The 26,446-nt window shown below is 42.5% G+C and overlaps 1 protein-coding gene, 2 long non-coding RNA genes and 2 pseudogenes across 4 annotated transcripts; 4 read left to right on the top strand and 1 right to left on the bottom strand.

Moving 5' to 3' along the window:
- Positions 1 to 905: 905 nt before the first annotated feature.
- LOC124674576 lies at positions 906 to 2,000 on the bottom strand (annotated as a pseudogene).
- An 8,976-nt stretch (positions 2,001 to 10,976) lies between these two features.
- On the top strand, positions 10,977 to 12,076 carry LOC124674566 (annotated as a pseudogene).
- Positions 12,077 to 14,944: 2,868 nt separating this feature from the next.
- LOC124674558 lies at positions 14,945 to 16,605 on the top strand. Its single transcript, XR_006993052.1, has 4 exons — positions 14,945 to 15,004; positions 15,088 to 15,144; positions 15,679 to 15,773; positions 16,183 to 16,605. It is a non-coding gene; the product is annotated as an uncharacterized LOC124674558 (long non-coding RNA).
- An 884-nt stretch (positions 16,606 to 17,489) lies between these two features.
- On the top strand, positions 17,490 to 21,001 carry LOC124674548. 2 transcript variants are annotated; one of them, XR_006993051.1, is made up of 3 exons: positions 17,490 to 17,549; positions 19,024 to 19,129; positions 19,352 to 19,934. It is a non-coding gene; the product is annotated as an uncharacterized LOC124674548 (long non-coding RNA). The 2 variants fall into 2 exon arrangements; XR_006993050.1 differs by lacking the exon at positions 17,490 to 17,549 and adding an exon at positions 20,833 to 21,001 and having other exon boundaries at positions 18,967 to 19,129; positions 19,352 to 19,492.
- A 2,616-nt stretch (positions 21,002 to 23,617) lies between these two features.
- On the top strand, positions 23,618 to 24,740 carry LOC124674537 (peroxidase 1-like). The gene is made up of 2 exons (XM_047210586.1): positions 23,618 to 23,836; positions 23,967 to 24,740. The coding sequence occupies exons 1-2, from the start codon at positions 23,618 to 23,620 to the stop codon at positions 24,738 to 24,740; spliced, it is 993 nt and encodes a 330-aa protein (XP_047066542.1).
- The last annotated feature ends 1,706 nt before the right edge of the window (positions 24,741 to 26,446 follow it).

The following is a 26,446-nucleotide window of genomic DNA, read 5'->3' as shown; positions in this document are numbered from 1 at the left end:
CTAGAGGCGGTCAAGACGCTGCTATAAGGTTCCTCCGAGCACGTGAAGTGGCATAACGCGAGCAACCAAACAACCATTTTTGGGCTCATCGGAGCTAGGAAAATGCCTCGCGAGCGAACAAGCACGTCGTATACATACACCGTTGGACATTGCTGACAAAATTAAGAATCTACCCCATATATAGCTCTTAGAATAAATTAATCACACTTAAGGTTTTTTTTTCTCAGTTGGGAACTTGGGATAAAATACTATGGTGGATCAGTATTTCTGACTTTCGGAAATACACTACCCGAAACGAGGAAAATTTTTTTTTATATAAAGGGAATATATTAATATCAGAGGATACCAATTACATCTAGTCTCTACAACAACGCACCGCGCTAATGGCAATACAGATGCACACAGCCAAAAAAGAAAAAAAAACTAATAAAAAAAGAGTCCCGCCACAGCATTCCAGCCCTAGCAACAACAATACAACCACCACCATGACAACACATGAATTTCAGACTCTTCAAAAGCAACGCCTCCAAGAAGGAAACGGTGCATAGCGCCGTCATCGCCCGATCATAGATCTTAGATTTTCACTCTAAAGATAGTCCACGCTCTCAAAACAATGCCTTCAATGAGGAAAATCCTGACGCGCGGGTACGTTCTCGACAGAAATGTTTCAAACATATCTACAAATTCGTCCACAATTTATCAAATCTTTTTTTTTGTTGAGAAAAACTATATAGATACCAGGGGATGTTGTTCGGTAAATCTTTTTCTCGGTGCTCGAGATTTCAAAAATACCGGATTCACACTACAAACGAATGGTTTCATGAAACAGACACGCACCATCTCGTGCATTTACAACTTACAATCAACAATCAACGATATCTCAAACAAACAAAAATTCTAGGCCTCTAGTTGAGGACGTAGCACTTCTTCCTGATTTCCCCCTCGGCCCCGGTGAGGACGCCGACGTTGCCCATCTTGATCATGGACTCGCTGAAGTCTTTGAAAAACTCAGCGTCGAATTTTCCCGTGGCGACGCGCTGAACGTAGTCCCTGGTGGTGTCGTCGGTGAGGAGAGCGGCGTCGGAACGGAAGAGGCCCCTCCGCTTGGCGACGTGGCCGTAGTAGCTGCTGTCGAAGGTCTTGTAGCTCCCGGGGTCCATCTCCGACAGCATGCTGCGGTCGTCGAGGCTCTTGCACTTGAGCCTCAGCTTGTCGGCGTACTCGCTGTCCAGGGACGGGTCCACGAGGCCGTACGCGCCGTCGTTGCCGGTGGCGTTGTAGAGGCGGTCGGCGTATGACGGGCAGTGCGCTGTGCCGAGGGTGTGAGCGCCGGAGAGGACGACGAGGTCCTTGAGGTTGAGGTCCTTCGAAGCGAAGATCTTGGCGAGCAGAGGGACGTCGCCGTTGGCTGGGGAAGCTCATTGCTGGCCTCTGTGGCGCTAGACGCCCTGCCGTCTCGCCTGCCCAGAGCCACTGGCCAGTTGGGCCCCTTGGCTAGCACCACGGCGTCGCGGGACATGAGGGTGAGGACGTCGGCGCAGGAGACGACGCCTGGGCAGGCGGCTTCGAGCTTGGCCTTTACCCGCTCCACGGAGCCGAACCCTCGCAGGCTCTTGTTCGGCTTGGCGTCCTTCTCCGCCACGTTGCCCTTGGTGGAGTCGAGGAGGACAGAGGCGTCACAGCCCTGTTATTTCACGTTTCACGAAGGCACATGTCAACATATACTACTTCATCGATCTTCCGTAGAAGCAGAAAATGCGACCAGACAGAGGTCAAGCACAACTTACCCTGACGAAGCAGTCGTGGAAATGGAGACGGAGGAGCGGGCCGGCGAGGCTGGGCGCCGCGGCGATGATCTTGACCATCTCCCCGCGGACGATCTCCTCGACTTGCGGGCATGTCTTGCTGTAGAAGCCGATCTCCAGTTGAGCGACTGCTGCCGAGCTAGCTGCAAGAACGGCCACGATGGCAAGAGGGAGCAGCAAAGACCTGATCGCCATGGAGCTTGACTAATTACACGATCAGAGTAAGCTGCCTTCTGTTACGTGTCTACAGCAAAGAATGTTGTGCAAATAGCTGGTTGAGTGATGATCTTTATCGAGGAAATGGATGGACCGATGGTGTGTGAGCATGTCCTCGCGACTCCCCTGTATTTATACATGTCCAGGTTGCGTAGACTGCGGTGCATGTCAACGCGCAGCAACCTGTTTTCTGTGTACAGACTCTACAGAGCATGTTCTAACTACCATCTCGACACAACCGCCTCAGTTGTATATCAACGAAACTGAGCAAACACGCCTCAGCGAATGCAGGAAAAAAATACGGGAAGAAAATAGATGTACGCCAATGCCAGTTCATGAGCGTCGAGCGTAACATGGCATGAATCTATCATCTGTGTCCGAGCTAGCTTCAGCGGATATGGATGGCAATTTTGCGATGATTTTGGGCTATAATTGCCGTGAGGATATAATATGCACCAAGGGAATTTGCCTCCCATGCACAGTGCCATGTGCTTGGCCAATGATTTTGGCCGGCTAGCTGTATACGTCAACCATACAATCTCTGTGGGCAACTTCATGCTGGTTCAAGTAAAAGTTCCAAAATTGCAGTTACTCACTTAAATCACACGGGGTCATTAGCATGCAGCTGTATTCTGCTGATACCTTGCTCTTCCTTCGGAAGGATCTTGCTCAAGTAAAGAATCCGAAATGGATTCTACCTTCCTTTGCTCAAATTTCTGGACTTAGGATAAACTTTCATAAATATGAATTGGTGCCTTTAAATGTTCCCCATGATGAAGTTCAGCTCTCTGCTCAAGCTTTGAGTTGCAGAATTGGTTCTTTCCTATTAAATACTTGGGGGTTCCACTTCATCATTGTAAGCTTGAAGATCTATAAACTTCTTAAAAAGCTTCTGAATGGAGAGGTAGATTTTTATCTCATGGAATTAGTTAGGAGCGGCCTCTCTATTTGCTTACTGTTATTAAGTTCCCTTTTTTCCAACCTAACTTACTCGCACGAGTGATTAACTGGTCTCCTCGAGCGGCCAAAAACTTGATTAACTCTCTAATGATGCATTGCCTTTTGGATAATTGTGAAGGGCATTTTAAATATCATTAGCCAATTGGGGTCCAGTCTCACATAAAAAGAGAATTTGGGGGTCTAGGTAATACCAAGCTCTTGGCTGATATGAACATGTGTTTGATGGCTTCTTAGATTAAGAGATACCAACTAGATAAAAAAATTGTGGAAGAAGATAATTGAACACAAATATAGTGTGAACAATTCTAACATTTTTTGCTTCTGCTATGTGGGTGTTTCCCCTTTTTGGAAAGGTATTCTATGGGCAGATAAAGCTATGTGGGGAGTGGGAGGAAGGTTAAGTTCTAGGAGGACAACTAGTTTGGTAGTGTGCAAGTTCTAAAGTAAGCATGTACACCAACATATGGAACACATGCGTAAATATCAGCCGAATTAGAGCCAAACGCCACACATTTAATCTTATTATTACATGAATAATCTCTCACCCATGCAACATCCTTTTTATCACCTGGTGGCTACACTTTTCAAGTTTTAAACACTGAAAGTTACAACTAATATCGAGTTTAACCCTCATCTTTTCGATATTATTAATATAATGGCTGTGGTTGAGAGTGGCTTCTCAATTGTTAAAGTTTCATTTAAATTCTTGCGCTCTCATCATGTTGAACTACAAATTTGGGTGAAATACTTTCCTTCAAAGATTTCAACGATCCCCTACACCTGTGGGTATCATGACAAATGCGGCTTGCATTACCTAAGGGAGATAGAGAGTGAGAGTGAGTTATTGAGAGAGAGAGAGAAAGAGAGAGTACCAAAGGTGTACCAAATGCACATGGAGGTTATACAACAAATGCCTAAGCTAAACTGAGGCATGTGTGGCACAAACGCATGGGTGGATGGACGTCCGGGAAATACACTCAACGCAGACGAACTATGCATGAAGGTGGTCCATTCAGTGCGAGAGGGCCTATCTCGATACCTAATTGCGTCATGGAAATGCTCGCAGAAGATATATGCCAAGGCAGAGACCATGAAGTTTGGGTGAGGAGGGGCATTGTCGGGAGAGGGCAAGGGAAATGGGGAGAAGAGATACTGGGTTGAGAAGATGAGAGGGAAGAGGGTTGGTAGTATGGCATTTACACACTACATGTATATAACCGTTCAAAGGGCTTCTTCTTCATCATCATCCAACTTCCAGCTTTGCATACATCTTATGACATTTATAATCTCCTAAAATAACCATATTTCAACATCATGCATATGGAGCTTCTAGTATATAAAATCATGGCCTCTCTTGAATAGTCCCAAAGATTCTCATATTTCTTAATTTTGTCTCCATGGATTCCATTCATTCATAATCTTCTAGATTTTTTAACATGATTTTGGACAAAGTCATATTGAAAAATTTCTGCACCAAGCTTGCAAGTTTGTGAGTGTCACCTAGCTTGTCATCTTTCCTAAAGGTTCTATGTACTTGGAAGCTAAGTACTTCACAGTGAACTTTTGGGATCATATCCTCTGATGTAGTGTGAGCTCCTCTCTGAATTATCAGAACATTGTTTTTATTCTTATTGGGTGCTACAAACAAGTACCAAGCATACTCTTTAGGAAAGTGAATGTAACACTTGAAAATCATTCTTGGTATATTTGCCGGGAACTCTATTCTGAATGATATTGTTGAATTTCCTTCCTTAGCTCCACACCTTTTAGGGAATACCATCTCTAGAATAAGGGTGTGTTCGATTAATTTGTGCCTAAGATTGCCTTACCGAAATTTTGGCTAGCCAATATTTTGGTTGAGCTTTTCAAGTTGGCCAACATTGGCTAAAAATTGAACTAGAGTTGGTAGTGGAGCATTGGCAAGCCAAAAAGTTGGCAACTATCCAAACAAGAACCAATATTTATGACATGACCAAAAACTTGGTAGGGTATGATTTAGTATCAATCCGAACACTCTCTAAACCTTTGATATTTCAAGTCCTTAAGTATGAACACTCTCAGCTTCACATTCTTTTTCTTATTTATACTTTTTTTTGTTGCTCCTCCTTTTTTTTCTTCCTCAAATCATGTTATGGACCGGATGTGGGTCACTCAAGCTCATATGTGTCACACTCATTGTCCATCTATATTGGCTTGATCTTTCCTTTTACTGTAAAATTCATCACCCCACTTCTCATAAATATCATCATCTTCCTTCTCACATTTATTGCAGAGTCAGCCAAACATGAACCAAAATAATTGGTACGGTCATAATTTTTAACAAAGTAATTATAATATTTTCTCTTGCCTTCCTTTGTAATACTATATATGTCTCACTTGAACATCACAATCCTTCGATTTGCTTATGTGGTTTGGTCTTGCTCGTTGGGCTCGTCATTTGGCTGATAATATTGATCATCGAGAAATAGTGACCATGTTTTGTCTCTCATCCTAGGGATCATAAGTAATGTCAATATTGGTGATCCAATAATGCATATGTCATTAAGGTTTATTCATAAATATAATCTTCTCGTTGACATATTGTTTGAAATCATGAAACTTCGGAACTACTAAGGCCATAACCAAAATATCAACATTGTTCCACTATGGGCAAACCTTCATCGTCAACCGGAGCTGAAATTGCTATCAAGTTGCAATTGCCCATGGCGGGGAAGGAGTTTAGCACATAAAATGGGAGACAAATAAATCTGGGGGTGTTTACATGCCTAGTGGACCTATGTTCTAACGTGGATAAGTTTGAAGTGCCACAGAAACAAGTTAGAGCTACTCTCATGACCTTAGGACCGTTTGTGACACACATAACAAACTTTTAGGACTTATAAGTGCATTTTCATGGTATTAGTACCAATGTGTTACCCCTCAACTGGTTTATGAATTACAAGGTATTTTAGGCTATTTTTGGTACCTATAGACGTGACCAAGGGCCAAACATTTTTTCCCGTTGCATGATTATACTAAGATTGGCGTTATTCCTAAGACCAAATCCAATTTGTATAAAGATGCCCTTAAAATTTTGTAGCAGACACTTACATGTGTAAGAAATAACATTTCTCACCTTCACTAGTAGAAAACAGACCTTTCATCAAGCCCATTTGGTCCCGAACGTGTCCTGGGCCGGGACCAAAGGGCTGGCCACATCGCCCCGAATTCACCCAATCGTACGACACCCATAGGTCCCGGTTCGGTAGGACCCATTTGTCCCGGTTTGTATCCCAAACCAGGACTAAAGGATTTTGCGGCACGCTGCGCCTGCGGTACCCCCTTTAGTCCTGGCTGGTGACACGCGCGGGGAATTAAACTCAAACGCTTCGTTCCCACGGAAGCAGATCGCCGCGTTGCCATTTACTGGCCGGCGTCGAAATCGAGCGTCACGTGGGAATCTTAACCGCCGGCGCAGCCACCCACGGGAATTGATCACCCGGTGGCTGGCCCTCATCTTCATCTTCATCTTCCATTCGTTTATATGCTCACATCTTCTCCACCATTGCCACACACTACATTCTTCTCCATCTCTCCTCCACCATTGCAAATAGCTCATCTCTTCATCGATGTTTCAGACTCAATGGAGCACCTCGCGCGCGACCTGGCTCCTCGAACTCGGGTGTACCACATCATGGCCGAAGGGATGTCTTTCAATGTAACGTTCGCTCTCCGTGCAAGAAGGGTGGAGAAGTGGATCCGCGCCGTGAAGAGGGACTATCTTGACAATGCACCAATCAAGTGCGTCGGCTTGGATTGCGAGTTCACCAACCATCGCGAGGGTGATCAGCGTGCCGCCGCCCTTCAACTCTCGGTGGCGTCCGAGAATTTGGTATTCTAGATTTGGCGGGCTGATGAAGTGCCACAAGTTCTCAAGGAGTTCTTGCAGGACGGGACCATCGGCAAGGATGTGGAGATGCTGAGTCCGTACGGTATTCATATTACTTCTGCGTACGACCTCCAGAAGGTACCCCCGAATCCCACAAATAATCAAATTCCGAGTCTATATGATCTGGCGAATTCTATCATTGGGACAAATCTTGAGAAGAAGAAGAGGAAGATGTACAAGAAGAAGGACGCCGCGCAAGAAAAAGAAGATGAACTCATATTTGGGTGGGCCAATGTTCCATTGAGCTACGAGCAAGTGCGCTATGTCGCGTTGGACGCTCGTCTGGGCTTCGAGATGGCTAGGAGTTATTGGAAGCTAGTTGGCTACAATAGCCATGTTGATCGTCTCAACATTTAAAGAACTATGTGTCTTTCTATAAATCATCTTCAATATATATCGAACTATGTGTCTTTCAATATATATCGAACTATGTGTATGAACTAGCGACATATTTCCTTGTGTATTTTACATCTCTGCATTCACTCCATTCCGCCTCCTCCACGTCCACCTCCATCACCATTGTGTTTCTTGTATCTCTGCATGCCGCCACCTCCATCACCATCACGCTGCACCCGGTGCTCCACCATCACGCTGCAACCGAAGAAGATATGTCGAACTATGTGTATGAACTAGCGATATATTTCCTTGTGTATTTTACATCTATGCATTCACTCCATGCCGCCTCCTCCACGTCCACCTCCATCACCATCGCGTTTCTTGTATCTCTGCATGCCGCCACCCCCACGTCCACCTCCATCACCATCACGCTCCACCCGGCGCTCCATCATCACGCTGCAACCGAAGAAGATATATTGAACTATGTGTATGAACTAGCGACATATTTCCTTGTGTATTTTACATCTGCATTCACTCCATGCCACCACCACGTCCATATTATATGAATAATGCATATATTATTTGATAATAATAATAAATGAATAAAAACATAATTAGTTCATATTCAAATACCTCACATTTTTCTAATAATAAAGCATATATTATTTGTCCAATTGCGGTTTACAGATTTGAAGATATTAGTTACTTGGCCATATTATATGAATAATGCATATATTATTTCATAATAATAATAAAAACTAATTAAAACATAATTATTTCATATTTCACATTTTTCTAATAATAAGGCATATATTATTTGTCCAATTGCGGTTTACAGATTTGAAGATATTAATTATGTGGCCATATTATATGAATAATGCATACATTATTTGATAATAATAATAATAAAACGAATAACAACACAATTATTTCATATTCAAATTCCTCACATTTTTCTGATAAAAAAGCATATATTATTTGTCCAATTGCGGTTTACAGATTTCAACATATTAATTATTTGGTCATATTATATGAATAATGCATATATTATTTGATAATAATAAAAAATGAATAAAAAAATAATTATTTCATATTCCAATTCCTCACATTTTCTAATAATAAAGCATATATTATTTGTCCAATTGCGGTTTACAGATTTGAAGATATTAATTATTTGGCCATATTATGAATAATGTATATATTATTTGATAATAATAATTTTTTTAATCGAAACATAATTATTTCATATTCAAATTCCTCACATTTTTCTAATAATAAAGTATATATTATTTGTCCAATTGCGGTTTACAGATTTGAAGATATTAATTATTTGGCCATATTATATGAATAATGCATATATTATTTGATAATCATAATAATAATAATTGAATAAAATATAATTGTTTTATATTCAAATTCCTCACATTTTTCTAATAATAAAGCATATATTATTTGTCCAATTGCGGTTTACAGATTTGAAGATATTAATTGTTTGGCCATATTATATGAATAATGCATATAATATTTGATAATAATAATAAATGAATAAAAACATAATTATTTAATATTAAAATTCCACACATTATCTAATAATAAAGCATTTATTGTTTTTCCAATAGCGGTTTACAGATTTGAAGATATTAATTATTTAGCCATATTATATAAATAATGCAGATATTATTTCATAATAATAATAAATGAATAAAAACATAATTATTTTATATTAAAATTCCTCACATTTTTCTAATAATAATGCATATATTATTTGTCCAATTGCGATTTACAGATTGTTTTTGGTTTCAAAAAATACAAAAATGTGACATAGTGGTATAAGAGTTAATAGGATTGATATGGTAGATTTACAACAAGGTACAATCACATTCGCTCAGGAGCACAACAGGAAAGAACCGAGGAGTTAAGCGTGCTGAGGGTGGAGTAGTGTGCGGGTGGGTGACCGAACGAGAAGTGATGACCAAGTCTACAATTTAACTATAGATTAAGTGTAATTAGTTAAAAATGGTCCAAGTGAGAGAGTAACAAGTCAAACAATTAGGAAAAAAACAAAATTACAAAAATGAAAAACATAATTATTGAAAATAATAGTTAGTCCCGGTTGGGATTACGAGACGGGACTAAAGGTTCTCCAGCCCAAACCCTATATCGCGGCCACGTGGAGAGCCATTTATCCCGGCTGGTAACAGGGCCGGGACTAAAGGTCTTTAGTCCCGCCTTTATAGTCCGGTTGACCAACTGGGACTAGAGCCCGTTACGGGACGGGACTGAAGGCCCTGTCTCCACTAGTGCTTGGACATGAACCAAGTATTTTTTTTTTCTACCATAAACCAAGTAACATTTCCAAATTAAAAAGAAGACCATGAAGAAACCTCGCTCTCCACCGCAGCACACGAAGCCGCAAGCACCACCAAAGGAAGCAGCTCGTTGACTGCATGATATGTGGCTTCGGTATGTCTAAGGTAGGTACGTAGGCGTTTCCATGGTTAGACCGAACGATGACGCTTTTGGGATCGACGAATAGAGGTGGATGGGAGATAAAGCACAAGGATATGATGGAGAGAGGGAGCTCGTGGGCCATATTGCAGGACATCGAGTGGGTTGTTGATGAGAGGCAGAGTGTGTGGTCCTTTGGGGACTAGATTAGGTTTATGGAGGTGGACATTGATATGGATGCAGAGCTTAGGAGGCAGACGTATAAGTTGGTGGGGAAAATACGAAGCCACACTTTGTGTAGCTCTTTGTGGCACTGTTACCCAGATTCGATAGTAATTGGCGACAACAACTCCTCGATTTGGACAAGCAAGAGAAAGGGATAGAGGGGCGTGTTTGGTCGGTCCCTTGAAGTGGTATACTTTGGCTCCTATAGGAGTGCAAAGATGTGCTTCTATGGGATCATGCCAACACGAAACTTCGAACACCGGACACCATTAGATAAGGTAAGGATGTTGTAGAGGGGTTGTAGATAAACCGTGTTGCTGCGGTGCTCGAACTCCATCAGGCCCAACTATCCCTCTCTCAGTGGGCCTCCCTTGGGTCTTGTTGGGCCAAGTGTATTAGCATAAATTATTAAGGATTATCCCCACAAGTAATTTGTGAAACCTGTACCTACACTTATTCCATCTCAATCACTAGAATGCTAGGACGGGCTAGTGAATTCGACCCCACTACATCTCGTTTTTGCTAGGGTTCAACCCGGTCCAATGCCTGCGTGCCAAAACCTCCAGATGACTGGGATTTAGTTAGTCTTCAAAAACAGTCTAGAGACATCGCAAATGATTGGCCAAGCACATGAGCTTATTCCGTTGATCTGTTGATGCAATCAGTGCCGAAATCCGATAATTGCATTCCCTCCGGTTAAGAGACAGATTATGGATTCATGCCATGTTACCGTGGACGACACGACTGACCATGAACAGGCCTCGATCGGTGCCGTTTGTATTATTTTTTTCTGGCACTTTCGTGCACTGACCAGGTCGTTTTGACGCGCTTGCAACCGCGGTTGCATAGAGGTGGAGGTTAGCACATGGATGCATACGCAGCAACCAGGTTGTCACGCTGACAGCATTCAACTGAGCCTAGGTAACCGGTTACATCTATAAGTACATGTGGTTTGCAAGGACAAAGATCACTCAATCGACAACCAGCCGCAAAAGAACATTCTTTCTGTAGCCACAGAGTTGAAGCTTTAATTTGATCGTATAGCTGGTTAAGGTTCCATGGCGACGATCAGTCCTTTGATGCTTCCTCTCGCCCTCCTGGCCGTTCTAGCAGCTAGCTCCGCAGCGGTGGCTCAGCTGGAGATCGGGTTCTACAGCAAGACATGCCCGCAAGTCGAGGAGATCGTCCGCGAGGAGATGGTCAAGATCATCGCCGCGGCGCCCAGTCTCGCTGGCCCGCTCCTCCGGCTCCATTTCCACGACTGTTTCGTCAATGTAAGTTGCTCGATCTGATCCTTTCTCAATCGAGCTTCTTCTTCTATGATTCTATCGAAGATCGGTTAAATGTATGCTTACATTGCGCGCGTTCGTGCAACGCGAATCAAATTGCAGGGTTGTGACGCCTCTGTCCTACTCGAGTCCACCGAGGGCAACGTGGCGGAGAAGGACGCCAAGCCGAACAAGAGCCTGCGTGGGTTCGGCTCGGTGGAGCGCGTGAAGGCCAAGCTCGAGGCCGCATGCCCGGGCGTCGTCTCCTGCGCCGACGTCCTCACCCTCATGTCCCGCGACGCCGTCGTGCTGGCCAAGGGCCCCAACTGGCCAGTTGCGCTGGGCAGGCGAGACGGCAAGGCGTCCAGCGCCACGGAGGCCAGCCACGAGCTTCCCCCAGCCTACGGCGACGTCCCTCTGCTCGCCAAGATCTTCGCCTCCAAAGGGCTCAACCTCAAGGACCTCGTCGTTCTCTCCGGCGCGCACACCCTCGGTACGGCGCACTGCCCCCGTCCTATGCCGACCGCCTCTACAACGCCACCGGCACGGACGTCGATCCGTCCCTGGATAGCGAGTACGCCGACAAGCTGAGGCTAAAGTGCAAGAGCCTCGACGACCAGAGCATGCTGTCGGAGATGGACCCCAGGAGCTACAAGACCTTCGACAGCAGCTACTACGGCCACGTCGCGAAGCGGAGGGGCCTCTTCCGCTCCGACGCGGCGCTTCTCACCGACGACACCACCAGGGACTATGTCCAGCACGTCGCCACAGGGAAGTTCGACGCCGAGTTCTTCAAGGACTTCAGCGAGTCCATGATCAAGATGGGCAACGTCGGCGTGCTCACAGGGGCCGAGGGAGAGATCAGGAAGAAGTGCCACGTCCTCAACTAGCGCTTTGTTTGATTATTTAACTGTAACTGCTCGAGATGGTGCATGTTCCTCATTCATTATAGTGTGATTAATCATTCTCAGTAATATATGGAGTAAATCATTAATGTTTTCACCAAAGTAAAATGGCGCATGCAGCTGCAATGCTACAGTCCTGCAATAGCAGTCATGGTACAGCTCGCACGCTTCTGAAATTGTTTGTCCCATTAGCTTAACTAATCCGTCACTATGTATGGATGGACGATCTGCTTAAACGATTATTCATAGTCGAGCCTCTGCATTTTTGAATGATCGCAAACGAAGTAGTATGTTATTTCGTCGTCAGTGTTCAGCTCATTTTGCACACGTTGTGTTTTAAACTAGTTGTACGTTGATTGCTAATATTGCACCATATTTTCCCACATAACCATGATACAAGATTAATGTCTAGTTGTACAAGCAAAACATAATAGTAAGTATAATATCAACTATATTTGTTGGCATAGTTCGTAAACCGCATATACATGCATCTGGACATGGATTCATTGCTAGCTATACAAGATAGATATAGAAAGTAGATAATTTTGCTTTCTTGCTTGCGTCTTTGTCTCTGTGATAGGTTATGAAAGGATAATACTACCACCAATAGAGGCCGGGAAATTCCCATTTCAAAAAAATACTACCGCCGTCTTCCCAAGACTCGCCAATATATCTCTTGTTGTGTCTCATCTCGTTTCAACATGAACCCTTTACAACTCACTTTCTGAGTGCTCGAGATGGTGCATGTTCCTTATTCATTGTAGTGAGGTGGAGTTATTGGCTTCCTAAAGTGAGATGTATTGAAGTGCAATTCTCGAGTCTTGACTCTTCAAGGGAATAATGCACATAAATACCATCAATGTGAGAATATGTGTATTACTTCTATAAATGTTCAAAGACTACCCTCTCAACCAGGGGGTCTGAAGGGGCAAACGAATCTGGGTCGTCCAATCAGGTTGCAACAGTAAAATCTGCATCCCACTTTTCATCTCAGCCGTCCGATCAGTCAAAACTTTTCTCACTCGTTCGGCTTCGAAAAGACTCCATGACAGGTGGGACCTTCTACGTGCCGGGCCCGACAGTGAGAGGCAGGAAGTCCGCTCGTTCGGTCGATTCCTTCTCATTTCCACAGACGAGAGGTGAAAACCTAGATCGAAGAAGCTCCCCAATCCCGTGCGGCGTGCGCTCGCCTCCACTCCTCTCCTCCCCAATCCCTCTAGAGACAGCGGCGGCTCGGCCCGGCCATGGAGATCTCCTCGTCCTCTCCTCTTCAATGTCGGCGCGAGGAGGCGGCCGTGCCGGCGTTCCGGCGAGCAAGGAGTGCACCGGAGTCCTGCGCGACGCTCTCCTACGTCGCGGCCTACGGGCAGGACGGGGAGGCGGGCGTGGCGGCGTTCGAGCGCGGGACGAGCGCGCTGAGACCCTGGACGCCGCCGTGCTGGTCTCCGGGTTCCTCCTCGGCGTGGTCTGCATCTTCCCCGCCAAGATCTTTGGTGGAGTTCCTCCCCAGTTTTTCCTCGGTCAGCGGCGACTCGCGGCGGAACGAGGGCTCCCAAGACGGCGGCTCACGCGTTGCGGAGGAGCTGGGTCGAAGTCGCTGCAGCGGGGAGACGCCGTCCTCCTCGGCCGTCCTACCTCCGGCGACCTCACCATCTTGAACGGATCTGCAGGTATGGCAAATCCTCCTTTCCTTTTTGATTTCTGTGCAATGTCAATCTCCTCTCTGGTGATTCAGAAAGGTGGCTTCCATGCATGTAGATTGTAGATCCTCTAATACATGTAGATCCATTTCTCTTATTTTCTTCTTTTGAGACTAGGCTGATGAAAGTGGTATGGCTGCAGGCTGACCATAAATTATGGTACTGCTGCTTTGTGAAAGTATTTTCTGTTGATTTAGCCTCTGGTTCAGATAAAGGAAGGTACATCATATGAGATAGGTATATTTCTGGTTTCACAACCATGTGCCATTGGCTTACAGTACATGTAATCGAGTATTTCAGTTAAAAAGTAGTACTGAGGAATCTGCAATTACTTTACCATATGAGTAATTAAGCATTTTGAGAAACCAATACGGTGATATGATAGTGCACACATTTTTGGAATCATCAATTACTTAACCATTGTTGAGTGATTGGTTGAAACGACTTGCAGTCTAGCAGCGCACATCAGCATCAAACATTTATTTTTTTAGGTTCCTTCTAAATTACTCAGTTTGTTTCCTGATTGGTTGATCGAATTCCAACACCTTTCTTGCAGTTTGCATTGCGCATTGGTTGAGGAGTGCCTGGCAGTTGGCGAGAGAAGAGGATCAAAAGAACGAAAGGTGGCAAGATTATTTTATGGTTGTGGAACCAGTCTCCCGGATTCTATTTTAGTAAGCAATCTATTTTGTCACTGTTATAGCATCCCTTTTAATGGTGTTATCATGTTGCCTATTTAGACTGTCTCGACATAGAGAAATATGTGACAGCAAAAAACATAGAGAAATATTTAGGTCATTCTTCTTTGTTTAGAAATGTTCCTTCTCCTCACATCAATTTTTTTTAGGTTCTAAATTACTCAGTTTGTTCCCTGATTGGTTGATCGAATTCCAACACCTTTCTTGCAGTTTGCATTACGTATTGGTTGAGGAGTGCCCGGCAGTTGGCGAGAGAAGAGGATCAAAAGAACGAGAGGAGGCAAGATTATTTTATGGTTGTGGAACCAGTCTCCCGGATTCTATTGTACATGCGGATGCGGGTGCAGCCTTCTCCGCCTTGATTTATTCTGGGCAGCTTTCCATCCTAATCTCTAACATGTGTCCCGTCTTTATATTTTTATCTCCCACAAGATTTGGTTTGATGTTGAGATTTGGCTGGGTCTCGATTCAATTTTGGCCAGGTGGTGCGCTGAATACTCCTGCTAATTCTAATGGTTTGTCTGGTTTATGCTTTAGTTCTTACCATTCATGTTTTTTAAGGCTTTTTGGTGATGCGTTGTTGTCTCTCGGAATACAGGTATTGGGAAATGCGGCAAAACTTATATGAGCTGGATTTCACTGTTGTTGCCGTGAGGTACATCTCATAATCCAGTCGCTTGACTTACTTACTCCTGCCTATAGTAAAAATGTCGAGTTGTCTCAACTTTGTACCATTTTCCTCTATATAAACTACTTACATTACCAGAGATGTGACTCTTTTTCTCATGATAAATATATTATTATCCTTCATTTTAGGGCACTAATGACACCGTTGTTTTACACATGCTTGATTCCGTTACCGTCCAACCACGACAAATTGATCAGTAAACTAGGCATTAATCATTTTGCCGAAATAAGATAACACAAAATATATACCTGTTCAAATCTTCAATACTTTCACTGCACACCATTCCGATCTCACACCAACAAACATAAACGAGGCACTTCTGGAGAGCAAAGGCGGTTGCGTTTCCAAGTATTTACATGAGCCAAAAATACAGTAACTAATTACGCATATGCTTCTCACTATTTAGACTTACAGAATTCTCTTCTTACTGTGTAATTTGCAGCTGACAAACTTACTTATTTTCGGTGCAAAGCAATATTAAAGTTTCATTTTTGGTTCCAGGGAAACACAATGGAGGTATGTGTGCCAGCCAATCGTACAGGTCAGTTCAAAGAACTTCTGAAGAAAGGCTATGTGTGTACCAGTCAATCGTATAGGTCAGTTCCACATGATTTTGATTTTTTACATTCAGCTGTGCTTTGGTTAGCCTCATGTTGTTAATTTTTGGGTGCTGCTGATTGAATTTCTCTGAATTTAATATTTAGTTTTTTTTATCTCAGCTATATATATCTTGGATGTTCAGTGCAAATTAGTTACTGTATTTTGGAGCTTGCTGTGCCAAAGTGAGCTCTTGGTTTTCGATTTTATTAAAGTTTAATTTTGCTTAGGCTCATGTTGTTAATTTTTGGGAGCTGCTGATTGTATTTCTCTGAATTTAATATATAAGTTTTTTTTTATCTCAGCTATGTAGAGTATCTTAGATGTTTAGTGCCATGCCAATGATTGTGATATATCTATGTTGTGTAGCCATGTAATTAATAATGCTTGATGTTATTTTGTTTATAGGATACATCTCGCATGGGTGAGATCAGAAGGTCTAGGTCATTGTTTGGCAATGTATCTGTGGCTTACGCTGAAAACTTCCTCTCATAATGATGGTTGCTGTGTGACCTTATCAGTGGTTCATGTTGGAAGCGAGCATGTTTTTTGATAACTTCTTCTACGCTGGTGACTGTTGGCTGAAGTTATTCCAGTGCGAGAACTGAGCTATACTTCAAGTGTATCTCTGCTGTAATCATTAGCATCAGACCCATGCTATGTACGGAAACTGTGTCAACATCATATTATTTCCAGGGAGGGTTGCAGGTAATTATTCTTCAAAACTATTTGATTTCCATTGAGTAGTCAAAATCTTCTCTCTTTATTTAGTCAAAGGAGGCTGAATAGAAAGCTCCATCATTATTTATCGTGTGCCCTTTTGTTCCCCGATTTCAAATGTAGAAGTAATAAACAAGCTATTGTCTTTCCAATCATGCGTCATTAGCTTTTGTTTTATCTACCTCTGCCTTTACAATCTGCCTTCTGAATTGTAGTTTACCGCAGGATGATGGGTATTTCGGAAAAACACCTACAGTTAGTAAACATGGCTATGCTGATTAGCTAATTATGTACATAAATAGTATCTCTTCTCTAACATGATCACATAAAAATGGTTAATTGTTTAGTTTGCACTAAGAAATCTCCTTATGGCAATTACTGTCTGATGCAGGGTCTCCCGAAGGCGGAAATCAAGCATGTGCAATGTATTTCATTGTCACAATAATTGGTTCATTTTCTATTATAAAAACATAAGGGGTTGTTTGGAAGAAAAGGCAGGAGGAGAATAATATCACTAATTTTGTACGACTTCCATAATACCCAGTAAAAACACTTAATTTGTTTCTTTGTATGTGTTTATGACGAATACAATAAAAAGGGCCTCATTATTTTATTTAGCTCATGTTACCAGCTTCTTATTTCGGGTACTCAAATTATTGTTTCTTTGTATGGGAGTATGCATTTAATTTACCTACTGATTTTAAAAGGTTGCTTTCAACCATGCACTTCTATGCTATTGTGAAATTGAGTAGGACTTAAACTGTAACTTTAGTTTTCATTCACACTGTCGGTGCAATCTTATTGAACTGCTGGTTATAGTTTACTACAGGAAATCCAATACCCCTTCTAAAATTCATGCCACACTGTTGCAATGAGTTGGCGGTGGTTAATATATGAGCTCAATAGCACTATGGGCCTCAAGAATACCACACTTGAGGTTGCTAATATACCTGATTCAAATATCAGAAACCACTCTGATTCACTTTGGTCATGTTGTAGGCTCGCCGGGTTTTTTTTGCTGATAAAGAGTTGCCCTCATGTACCTGATCATCTAGGTACTTCTATCTATTGTCTATTAAGTTGTATGTTATCTGGAATACCACCTCTTGAAGCCACCATCCTATCATGTACCCTTATCTTTGTTTTTCATGCTTTACTTGCCTTTGCATTTTGGGTAGGATTTGGCTCGAGATAGCAATTGCCTAAAAGATAAGTTAGCTTTGAGTTATTTATTCTGGGTTCTATGCACTGTAGGTAAATATACATATGCCTAATGAGTTCTCCGCGGTCTGCCGATCCGCAACACATAACTCATACATACTTATACACTAATACGGTAAGATATAATATTCAACTTTGTTGCTCATGTGTCATTTCCCAGCTTGTTCGCCATTCAGAACGGTAACATGCGATGGCATTTTCGGTGATAATATTTTTAAAATAAATAAAGTAACTCTGCTCACATGTGTGTAGTTCCCCTGAAACTCTTTTATGTTAATATATGCTCTATGCAGTATCCATCTCTTCAGATGTCTGTTGTATGTACAATGCATCCTTTGTTGCTAAGTGTTTTTATGCCAGTGCTGTTTGTTTCATTTTAATACAATGATCTCTAATTAACTTTACACTATGCATAGTATTTCTGTCCATACAGACAGAAAGTGAGATTTGTAGGTTTAGGCCAAGAGGCAACTAACGAATTTAAGAATTATTTGGTGCCTCAAGTCCACTGCTCTAGAATTTGATGTAGTACAGGAAAAGGAATGGATAATCCACGTCTCTACAGCCTAGGAAATTAACTCTTGCAATCTCATCCTACACATCTACAAGCCAGTAGCTACAGCGCTGACGGTAAGAATCAGACAACAAGGATAAACAATGGCAACACACTATGGGAGTCAAATAACTTATGGCCGGTGGCAGCGGCGACCTGTCCTCCCAGTGGCAGTAGCGACTCAGCGGCGGAAGTAGCTTTGATTAAGAGGGTAACAGGTAGGGCTGAGGTCGGAGGAGATCGAAACACGTAGGCACGGTCCTGAAATGCTAATAAGAGGTGGCGATGAAAGAGTTGTTTCAGGCTTTAGGTTCCCTTTTGATTTTTAGCTACTCTCTTTTCGATTGGATGTTGGTGGAAGTGATGAAGTTATAAGAGTTGCATTCCCTTTGTTTGTTGCTTAATATCATTTGTGCAATTATTATCTAATTTTCCACCATTAGTTCTTTGAAGCCTGCAGAACTACAGACTACTTATAAGAGTTTACTTTCAGGTGTATGAAATGAAATATTTCTTTTCAATTCCTAAATCTGCAGTGTTGGGTGTTTTGATGGGTTAGTGAGTCAGATCTTTTCGATAAAAACATACTTGAAAGGTTTTTGTCACGCTACTCGGCTTTGGGTGTCTTTTTAATTATTATTACAGTATCACTATAGGAAGGAAGACAACAGATGATTTTTTTTTGTTATATTCTGTTGTCAGTGTTTGCTCCTTGGCTATTTTTGATAGTATCTTCTTGTTCAATATGTGAGCAGTTTGGATAATGGACATTACTGTATTGGAATGCAGAGGTTTGATGGCATGATTCTACCTCATTATTGTACAGTGCATTCAACCTGTTGTTGCTTTCTTCCAACCCAGGTATTAATCTGGGTAAATGTACATATATCTGTGCTCATTGGCTCTCTTTCATTTTGTACTGCTACTGATTTGATAGGCTTGCTTTTGAATATGTTGTCCAATTTGAGAGCTATAAGATTTTAGAAAAAATTACTCTTCAAATTATAGTGCATGTGCTCTTCAATCCGATCAATATACCTGCAATTCTGAAATATTTAAATGTCTGCATCTTTTTTTCTTCAGATTCTTGTGTTTACGGTTGACACCTACTGGTAGTCCTCCTCAGTCCTAACCTGGACGGTAGCGGACGCGTGTATGTTGCAGATGGCTCCGAGGCGCTCGAGCAAATGGCCCCTTCATCTCCCATCAAGTGATCCAAGGATGGTAAGAAACCTTCACTGGCTTCAACATCACTGCCCGTGTGAGATTTACATATTTTACTTTTGTGTATGCTGCAAATCAGTGCTTGAGTACCCCCGTTCTCTGGCCTTTGCTTTTCTTTCATTCTGCGAGTATGTGAAAGTCGTGTTTCTATATGCACTGTCCGTGGAATTTGCTTAGTTAGGTTATACGCTAAACGAATACGAAATCAAGAGATTTGACAGATTCAAAGTTCATCAAGGTCCCTGGATTCCTTATCCACTGTGTTGTGCCACAACATTCTCAGGGTTCCTGATTTGCTTACATATAAGAGTTGCACATATATACATTCATGTTTGCAGTACAATGCATTCATGTTTGTTTTCTTGATGTAGTTCTGCTCATTTCAATTGTATGTTTTGCTTTCCTTATCCTTTTGTTTTGGTAGAAGATGCCATTTGTATTAGCTTATTTGATCAATATGTAATTAATAAGTATGTATTGTTTATAATGGAAGTCATGAAATTAAAACGAAGCTCTTCTGATGTATAATTCAAAATAAATATGTGGACTGAACACACGATGGTACTACAGGGGAAACACACCATGGTTTTTTGAAATTCTGTTTTGGTTCTGTTCGTGCAAGTGGAAAAGTAGAAATCTTGATGAAACACCGTGTTTTTCTTTCATACAAGTCGATGGCATGGCTTTGCACTTGGTAAACAATCTACATCTATGGATTATATGTCTAGAGGTGCTTGTTGTTTCAAGCACGGACATGTTATCTGTGCTATATATTGTAAAGCTAATATTTATCCTTCAATATATAACGGAATTTTATTCCGAGTTCTCTTTTCTGCGTCTTTGGTAGATATCCTAGCTCAAAATTGTTAGCTCTTATTTCACCAATGATCACATGGTATGCGGTTGCCCATTATACCGAAAATAGATTGGCTTAGAAGTTTATCGGTTCCATTTCATTCTTATACAATGTTTTGTAGTACGCTCCTTGACTAGGGGTAGCTAAAGAAACCTATTTGGCTATATACATGATGTGATCTTCATAAGATAATTTTTCAGATTACTGAATGTTCATTGATCTTTCTTTATGCTTCCCGACTTCCCGCTGCTATTTTCAAAGTCTGGATGCTTAGTTTTCCATTGTTGGTTTGGAGCATTTAGGAAAAATTCTATTTTTGCAGGCTAGGTGCATATGTAATGGATATTCTGGCTCGGATCTATTATTCATGCCACAGTGGGGTGAGCTTATCTCGATCCTCTAGCGTAAGCTCGGTCTCTCTCTCTCTCTCTCTCTGTTGCCATATGCTATGGTTTTTAGTCACATGCAGCTGTTTCTTCTGTAGTGCGATCTTTTCAGCTCAAGAGCTCTTACCAGATCAATATCTTTATGCGCTGGACATTGTCTACTGACAACATGTGAAGATAGTGAGGGTTGCTACCAGAGCATAGCTGTTTGCGCTGGATAATGAATGAGCACGAATCGGAAGCTACTTTCAGTCAATAGAAAATCCGTGTTGCCCGAGACCAAGCTCAAGGATGGGGATAGCTGGGGTAATTTATTAGGTTGCTACCGCCTCCTAAGTTTGTACATAATGAGACCATCCGGTAGTAATTTTTGCTGCAAATACAAGTTCTCATGCAATAAATTCAAGTTTGAATTTGTTACTTGTGCCTCCGCCTCCTTAGTTTGTACATAGTGTTATTTCCTGCAGGACAATGATATTAGACATTCTCTAAATTTCTACAGAATTTACATGTGAATTCCACCGAGTCTTTGCTGTTGGCTTTGCGCCGGGGATAGAGTTGCCATAACCCTAAAGCCTCGAACCAAAAAATGTATCCTCCTGCTCGCAATAAGTATAAACAAAGCTAAATCTTATGGTTTAGATTCTGCCTTGATTTTGCCATTTGCGCGATAGCGCAACCGGTCATCTAGTATATATAACATAGAGAAGCTAAAAACAAATACAAATCAAATCATTAGCGGACTCTAGAAATACTACTGCATGAAATAGATCGTCAACTACATGCACCAAGAAGCAGACAAGCAAGACAACTTCTCCGAAACTCTCGGACAATCCGGACAAATATCCCCTCCAAGAGTCCATGAGACAAAGGTGCGGGGAGTGCCTTCTAGACAAATTTCTAAGTAAGTGCCGGGAGATAGAAAACCTCGCATGCCTCCGCCCTTGGTTATGTCTTTGTCTATATGTTATTAGCAGAAGCTAATAGCATGACTTAAGATCGGTAAACGTACCTTATTATGCCAACATAATAATATCCATATTATACAAAAATAGTAATGTCAAGATGTAACCATGGACCTGGTCTAACCAATCAAACATCTACCATATAATAAAAAGTTATTTGACGAATGGAAGGATCATCTAAAACACTAATGCAACATAGCATCCATGTATATTCAGTGGAGAGTCATGAAGGCTATGAAGGACATCATGTTGAAACACGATGGCACCATTAGAAACTCCGTAGGGTATGTCCTTCCATTCTTGCATAAATAGGATGGCATCCCCTAGAGAGTCGTCACATTACCATATTATTTGACTAACAAAAGGATCACCTTGAACACAGATGGATCACATCCTCGCGGTGAGGGCATATATATATGTCACGATGACACAAGAAAAACTAAAGGAAATTAGCGGTGGTAAAAGAGAGGGGAAGGAGGGCGGTAAAGGAGCGCATGAAAGAGAGAGAGAGGAAAAGAATGAGATAAAGAGAGGGCGAGAGTGGGAAATGCGAGGGAAATAACAGATTTTAAGAGAAAGGATGGAAGAGAGAGCGGAGAAATGGAAGGAAATGAGCTGTCGGAAAGAGAGGACGGGAGAAAATGGCGGGAAAAACAGAGGCAAAGAGAGGGCAACAAAGAGAGAGAGAGAGAGAGAGAGAGAGAGAACGGGAAGCAAAATATTAACTAAGAATGGTTTACAACACAATCACGAAAAAATAGAGAAGGAAAACACAACAAAAATGGCGAGGGGGACACATATCCACGTAGTATGACGAGTGTCTTTATATTTTCCAAGTGTCAAAATTAAACGCTCATGAAATAACCAGCTGAGTGTCCAAGAAAATAAAGTGGGAAAATAGTTTACTTGTAGAGTACTTTTCCCGCAAAATTAGAGTGTTTGTCTTTTTGCCGGGCGTAAGAAAAGTGTTTGAATTTACTCGTCAACTTTACCGTTTCATTAGTGAATCCTGGCTCCACTGAGTAATTTGCATGCAAGAAAGCTCAGTTCCCTCTAGGCCCGAATTTGGTGAACATTGGCACCCCAAGATCCGGGTTTTTTTCCTTCAAAGAAAAACATATGCTTTTTTTAATTCAAATAAAATGCTATTTTAAAGTTTTAGAAAATTTTGAAATAATACTCGATTGTGCATATCACATTGATACTTACTTGTGCGAATTTTCAAAAAAAATGATCGTATGTGATGTACAAAAAAAATGGAAATATGTACATTTTTAAATAGTAGTAAAAATCTAATCATTATAGGGTAACTTGAACATTTCATCATTTTCGTGTATGCCACATACAATTTTTTATTTTCTTACAAACTTGCGCAAGAAAGTACCAAGATAATATGTACATGAAAAAATATGTAATTGGAAAATCAGGTGCACCTAGTCCCAGGTTTTCATTGGCTATTTTCCGGGTTCCCTCACAAACAAACTCCGGGCAAGGCAAATGATTGGCCAAGCACATGGGTTTATTCCGCTGATGCAAATAGTGCCCAAATCGGATAATTGTCTCCCCTCCGCTGAAGAGAAGGTGATAGATTCATGCATATTACCATGGAGGAGACGCTGGCCATGAACAGGCCTCGATTTTCCCATTTTCCCTGTATTGACCTGTTCGTTTAGACGCGCTTGCATTGATAATTGAGGCGCGGTTGTACAGAGGTTGGAAGTTAGCACATGCATGCATACGCAGCAACCAGGTTGTCACGCTGACAGCATCCACCAAGTCTAGGTAGCCGTTACATCTATAAGTAAATGGAGTTTGCAAGGACGAAGATCACTCAATCAACTACTAATAGCAAAACATTCTTGCTGTAGCCACAGAGTTGAAGCTCTAATTTGTGCATATAGCTAGCTGTTTAAGGTCCATGGCGACAATCAGGCGCCCTATGCTTCTCCCTGTTGCCCTCATGGCGCTTCTAGCAGCTAGCTCGGCAGCGGTGGCTCAGCTGGAGATCGGCTTCTACAGCAAAACATGCCCGCAAGTCGAGGACATCGTCCGCGAGGAGATGGTCAAGATCATCGCCGCCGCGCCCAGCCTCGCCGGCCCGCTCCTCCGTCTCCATTTCCACGACTGCTTTGTCAATGTAAGTTGTGCACTTGTGCTTGACCTCTGTCGATCCCGTTCCTGCTTCTAGAGATGATCATGAAATATATTCCGTTGGAAAAGACTAGGCGATATTATATTTAACATGTTTGTGAAATGCGAAATTGCAGGGTTGTGATGCCTCCGTCCTGCTCGATTCCACGAAGCACAACGTAGCGGAAAAGGACGCCAAGCCGAACAAGAGCCTGCGAGGGTTCGGCTCCGTGGAGCGGGTGAAGGCCAAGCTCGAGGCCGCCTGTCCGGGCGTCGTCTCCTGCGCCGACGTGCTCACCCTCATGTCCCGCGACGCCGTCGTGCTCGCCAAGGGCCCCAACTGGCCGGTGGCGCTGGGCAGGCGAGACGGCAGAGCGTCCAGTGCCATGGAAGCTAGCCACGAGCTTCCCCCGGCCTACGGCGACATCCCTCTGCTTGTCAAGATCTTCGCCTCCAAGGGGCTCAACCTCAAGGACCTCGTCGTCCTCTCCGGCGCCCACACCCTCGGCACCGCTCATTGCCCGTCCTACGCCGACCGCCTCTACAACGCCACCGGCGAGGGCGGCGCGTCCGTGGACCCGTCCCTGGACAGCGAGTACGCTGACAAGATGAGGCTCAAGTGCAAGAGCTTGAACGACCGGAGCATGCTGTCGGAGATGGACCCGGGGAGCTACAAGACCTTCGACACCAGCTACTACGGCCACGTCGCAAAGCGCAGGGGCCTCTTCCGCTCTGACGCCGCACTCCTCACCGACGCCACCACCAGAGACTACGTCCAGCGTGTCGCCACGGGCAAGTTCGACGCCGAGTTCTTCAAGGACTTCGGCGAGTCCATGATCAAGATGGGCAACGTTGGCGTGCTCACCGGGGCCGAAGGGGAGATAAGGAAGAAGTGTTATGTCCTGAACTAGCGTTTGTTTGAATTTTAACTGTAACTGCACGACATGGTGCATGTGTGCGTCGTCTGATATTATTCATTGTAGTGTGATTAATCATTCTCAGTAATACATGGAGTAAATCATTACTCTTTTCACCAAAGTACACTGTCGCATCGCACGCAGCTACAACGCTACATTCATGTAATGCCAGTCTTGGTCATTTCAGCTCCGCAGTAGAAAACGGTAAAACAAGATAGTGTGGGCACTAAACAAATATTTCCTCCTTCTCGATGAATAGGACGTATTTTTACAAAAAGTCAAGCTGAATAAATTTTAAACAAACTTTTTATAGAAAACTATCAACAACTATAATATTTTACAAATATCATATAAAAATGTATTTTATGATGTATCTAACCATGCTATTTTTTGTATTATACATACTATGACTTTTTTTATAAATTTGATCAAACTTTAATAGTTTAACTTTTTAATATATGTCTTATTCATTAGAAACGGGGTAGTAAAACATAATTGTGGTTCATAACTTCATATGCATATGGTGTTATGTGCATGCTGCTGCTTGTGCTAATAATCAAGTAAAGTGGAAAAGTGTGTATTTTCTAGTAAAAAAACTCTACCCATAGAAGAATCGATAGTATATGTGGTAGAGTTCACTGAACAGCCAATATTGTCATAAGGCTACCACAGGCCGATCCCCCGAATCGTGGGTGAGAGACAAGTGGTTCTAGGCCGTGAAGACTGCATGACGGCGAACGATTTGAATTGTTCGTCGATTGACTTGAACATTTATGTCCTGGACGACCTCGATCATCTCCCCCTTACTATCCGTTGGCTACAGCAACATGCATGGTGCGGCCACTGTAGCAGAACCACATGCAGATTTGACCTACATGTTATATTATAATTATTAATAATAATAATAATAGAACCAAGAAAATTGCATGCACACTTTTTTTAGATCTAATTGCATGACTCTGTGAGTCTCGTTTAGTGCATTTAGTTTCCAGTGTGTACATAATCACAAGTCGAGAAAAATAACAAATTGACTTATAACTCCCTCCGGTTCACCGAAAATAATTAATAGCATTCCTAATACTGAAATGGTATGAAAAATGTAAATTTAACAACTATTTTCTGTTATTGTAGATACACTTTGGAAAGAGGCTTTATTCATGTATATTTTGTGATACATTCTAGTTACTCCTTCCATATCAGTAATAGAAATGGCTTCGGCATTGACATGGTTTTCAAGATTTTTCCTTTCAACATTTCATTTGCATTAGTTTGTCATGGTGAATTCGTGGATTTTTCCTAATAGAACATGCCAAGAATTATTCATCTGCTTGCAGGTTAAACGCAGTAGTGCCCTCATGAGTCCCAAAACCCTTTCTACCTGTCCTCCGCAACCTCCCTCGTCCCAACTCCTCATCTCCGCATGCAACTGTCACATCCCCAATCGTCTGCGGGAAGGGTGGATCCAAGCTTCTCACTAGATGTTTGAGAGATTTGATCTACGCTGGCATGTCTACCTGCAGCCCTGAAGGATCTATGGAGTTCTTATTCTATGTTGAGTAATGGTATTTTCTCGTCATCTTCTAGGTCGGACTACACTCCAGCCCTGTGGACTGTGAAGCGTGTCGCTAGGTTTGCGTGCGCACCACAAGGCACCAGCAGATTGAAACTTTCCTGTTACGACGACACAACCCAACAGGAAC

Source organism: Lolium rigidum, chromosome 1, assembly GCF_022539505.1.
Source record: "Lolium rigidum isolate FL_2022 chromosome 1, APGP_CSIRO_Lrig_0.1, whole genome shotgun sequence".
Classification (NCBI taxonomy): Eukaryota; Viridiplantae; Streptophyta; class Magnoliopsida; order Poales; family Poaceae; genus Lolium; species Lolium rigidum.
This window is presented reverse-complemented; position numbering and strand designations above follow the sequence as displayed.

Coding starts and splice junctions, on each gene's coding strand:
- LOC124674537 (XM_047210586.1), top strand. CDS start 23,618: ATGGCGACAATCAGGCGCCCTATGCTTCTCCCTGTTGCCCTCATGGCG. Junction 23,837..23,966: donor TCCACGACTGCTTTGTCAAT/GTAAGTTGTGCA, acceptor GCGAAATTGCAG/GGTTGTGATGCCTCCGTCCT.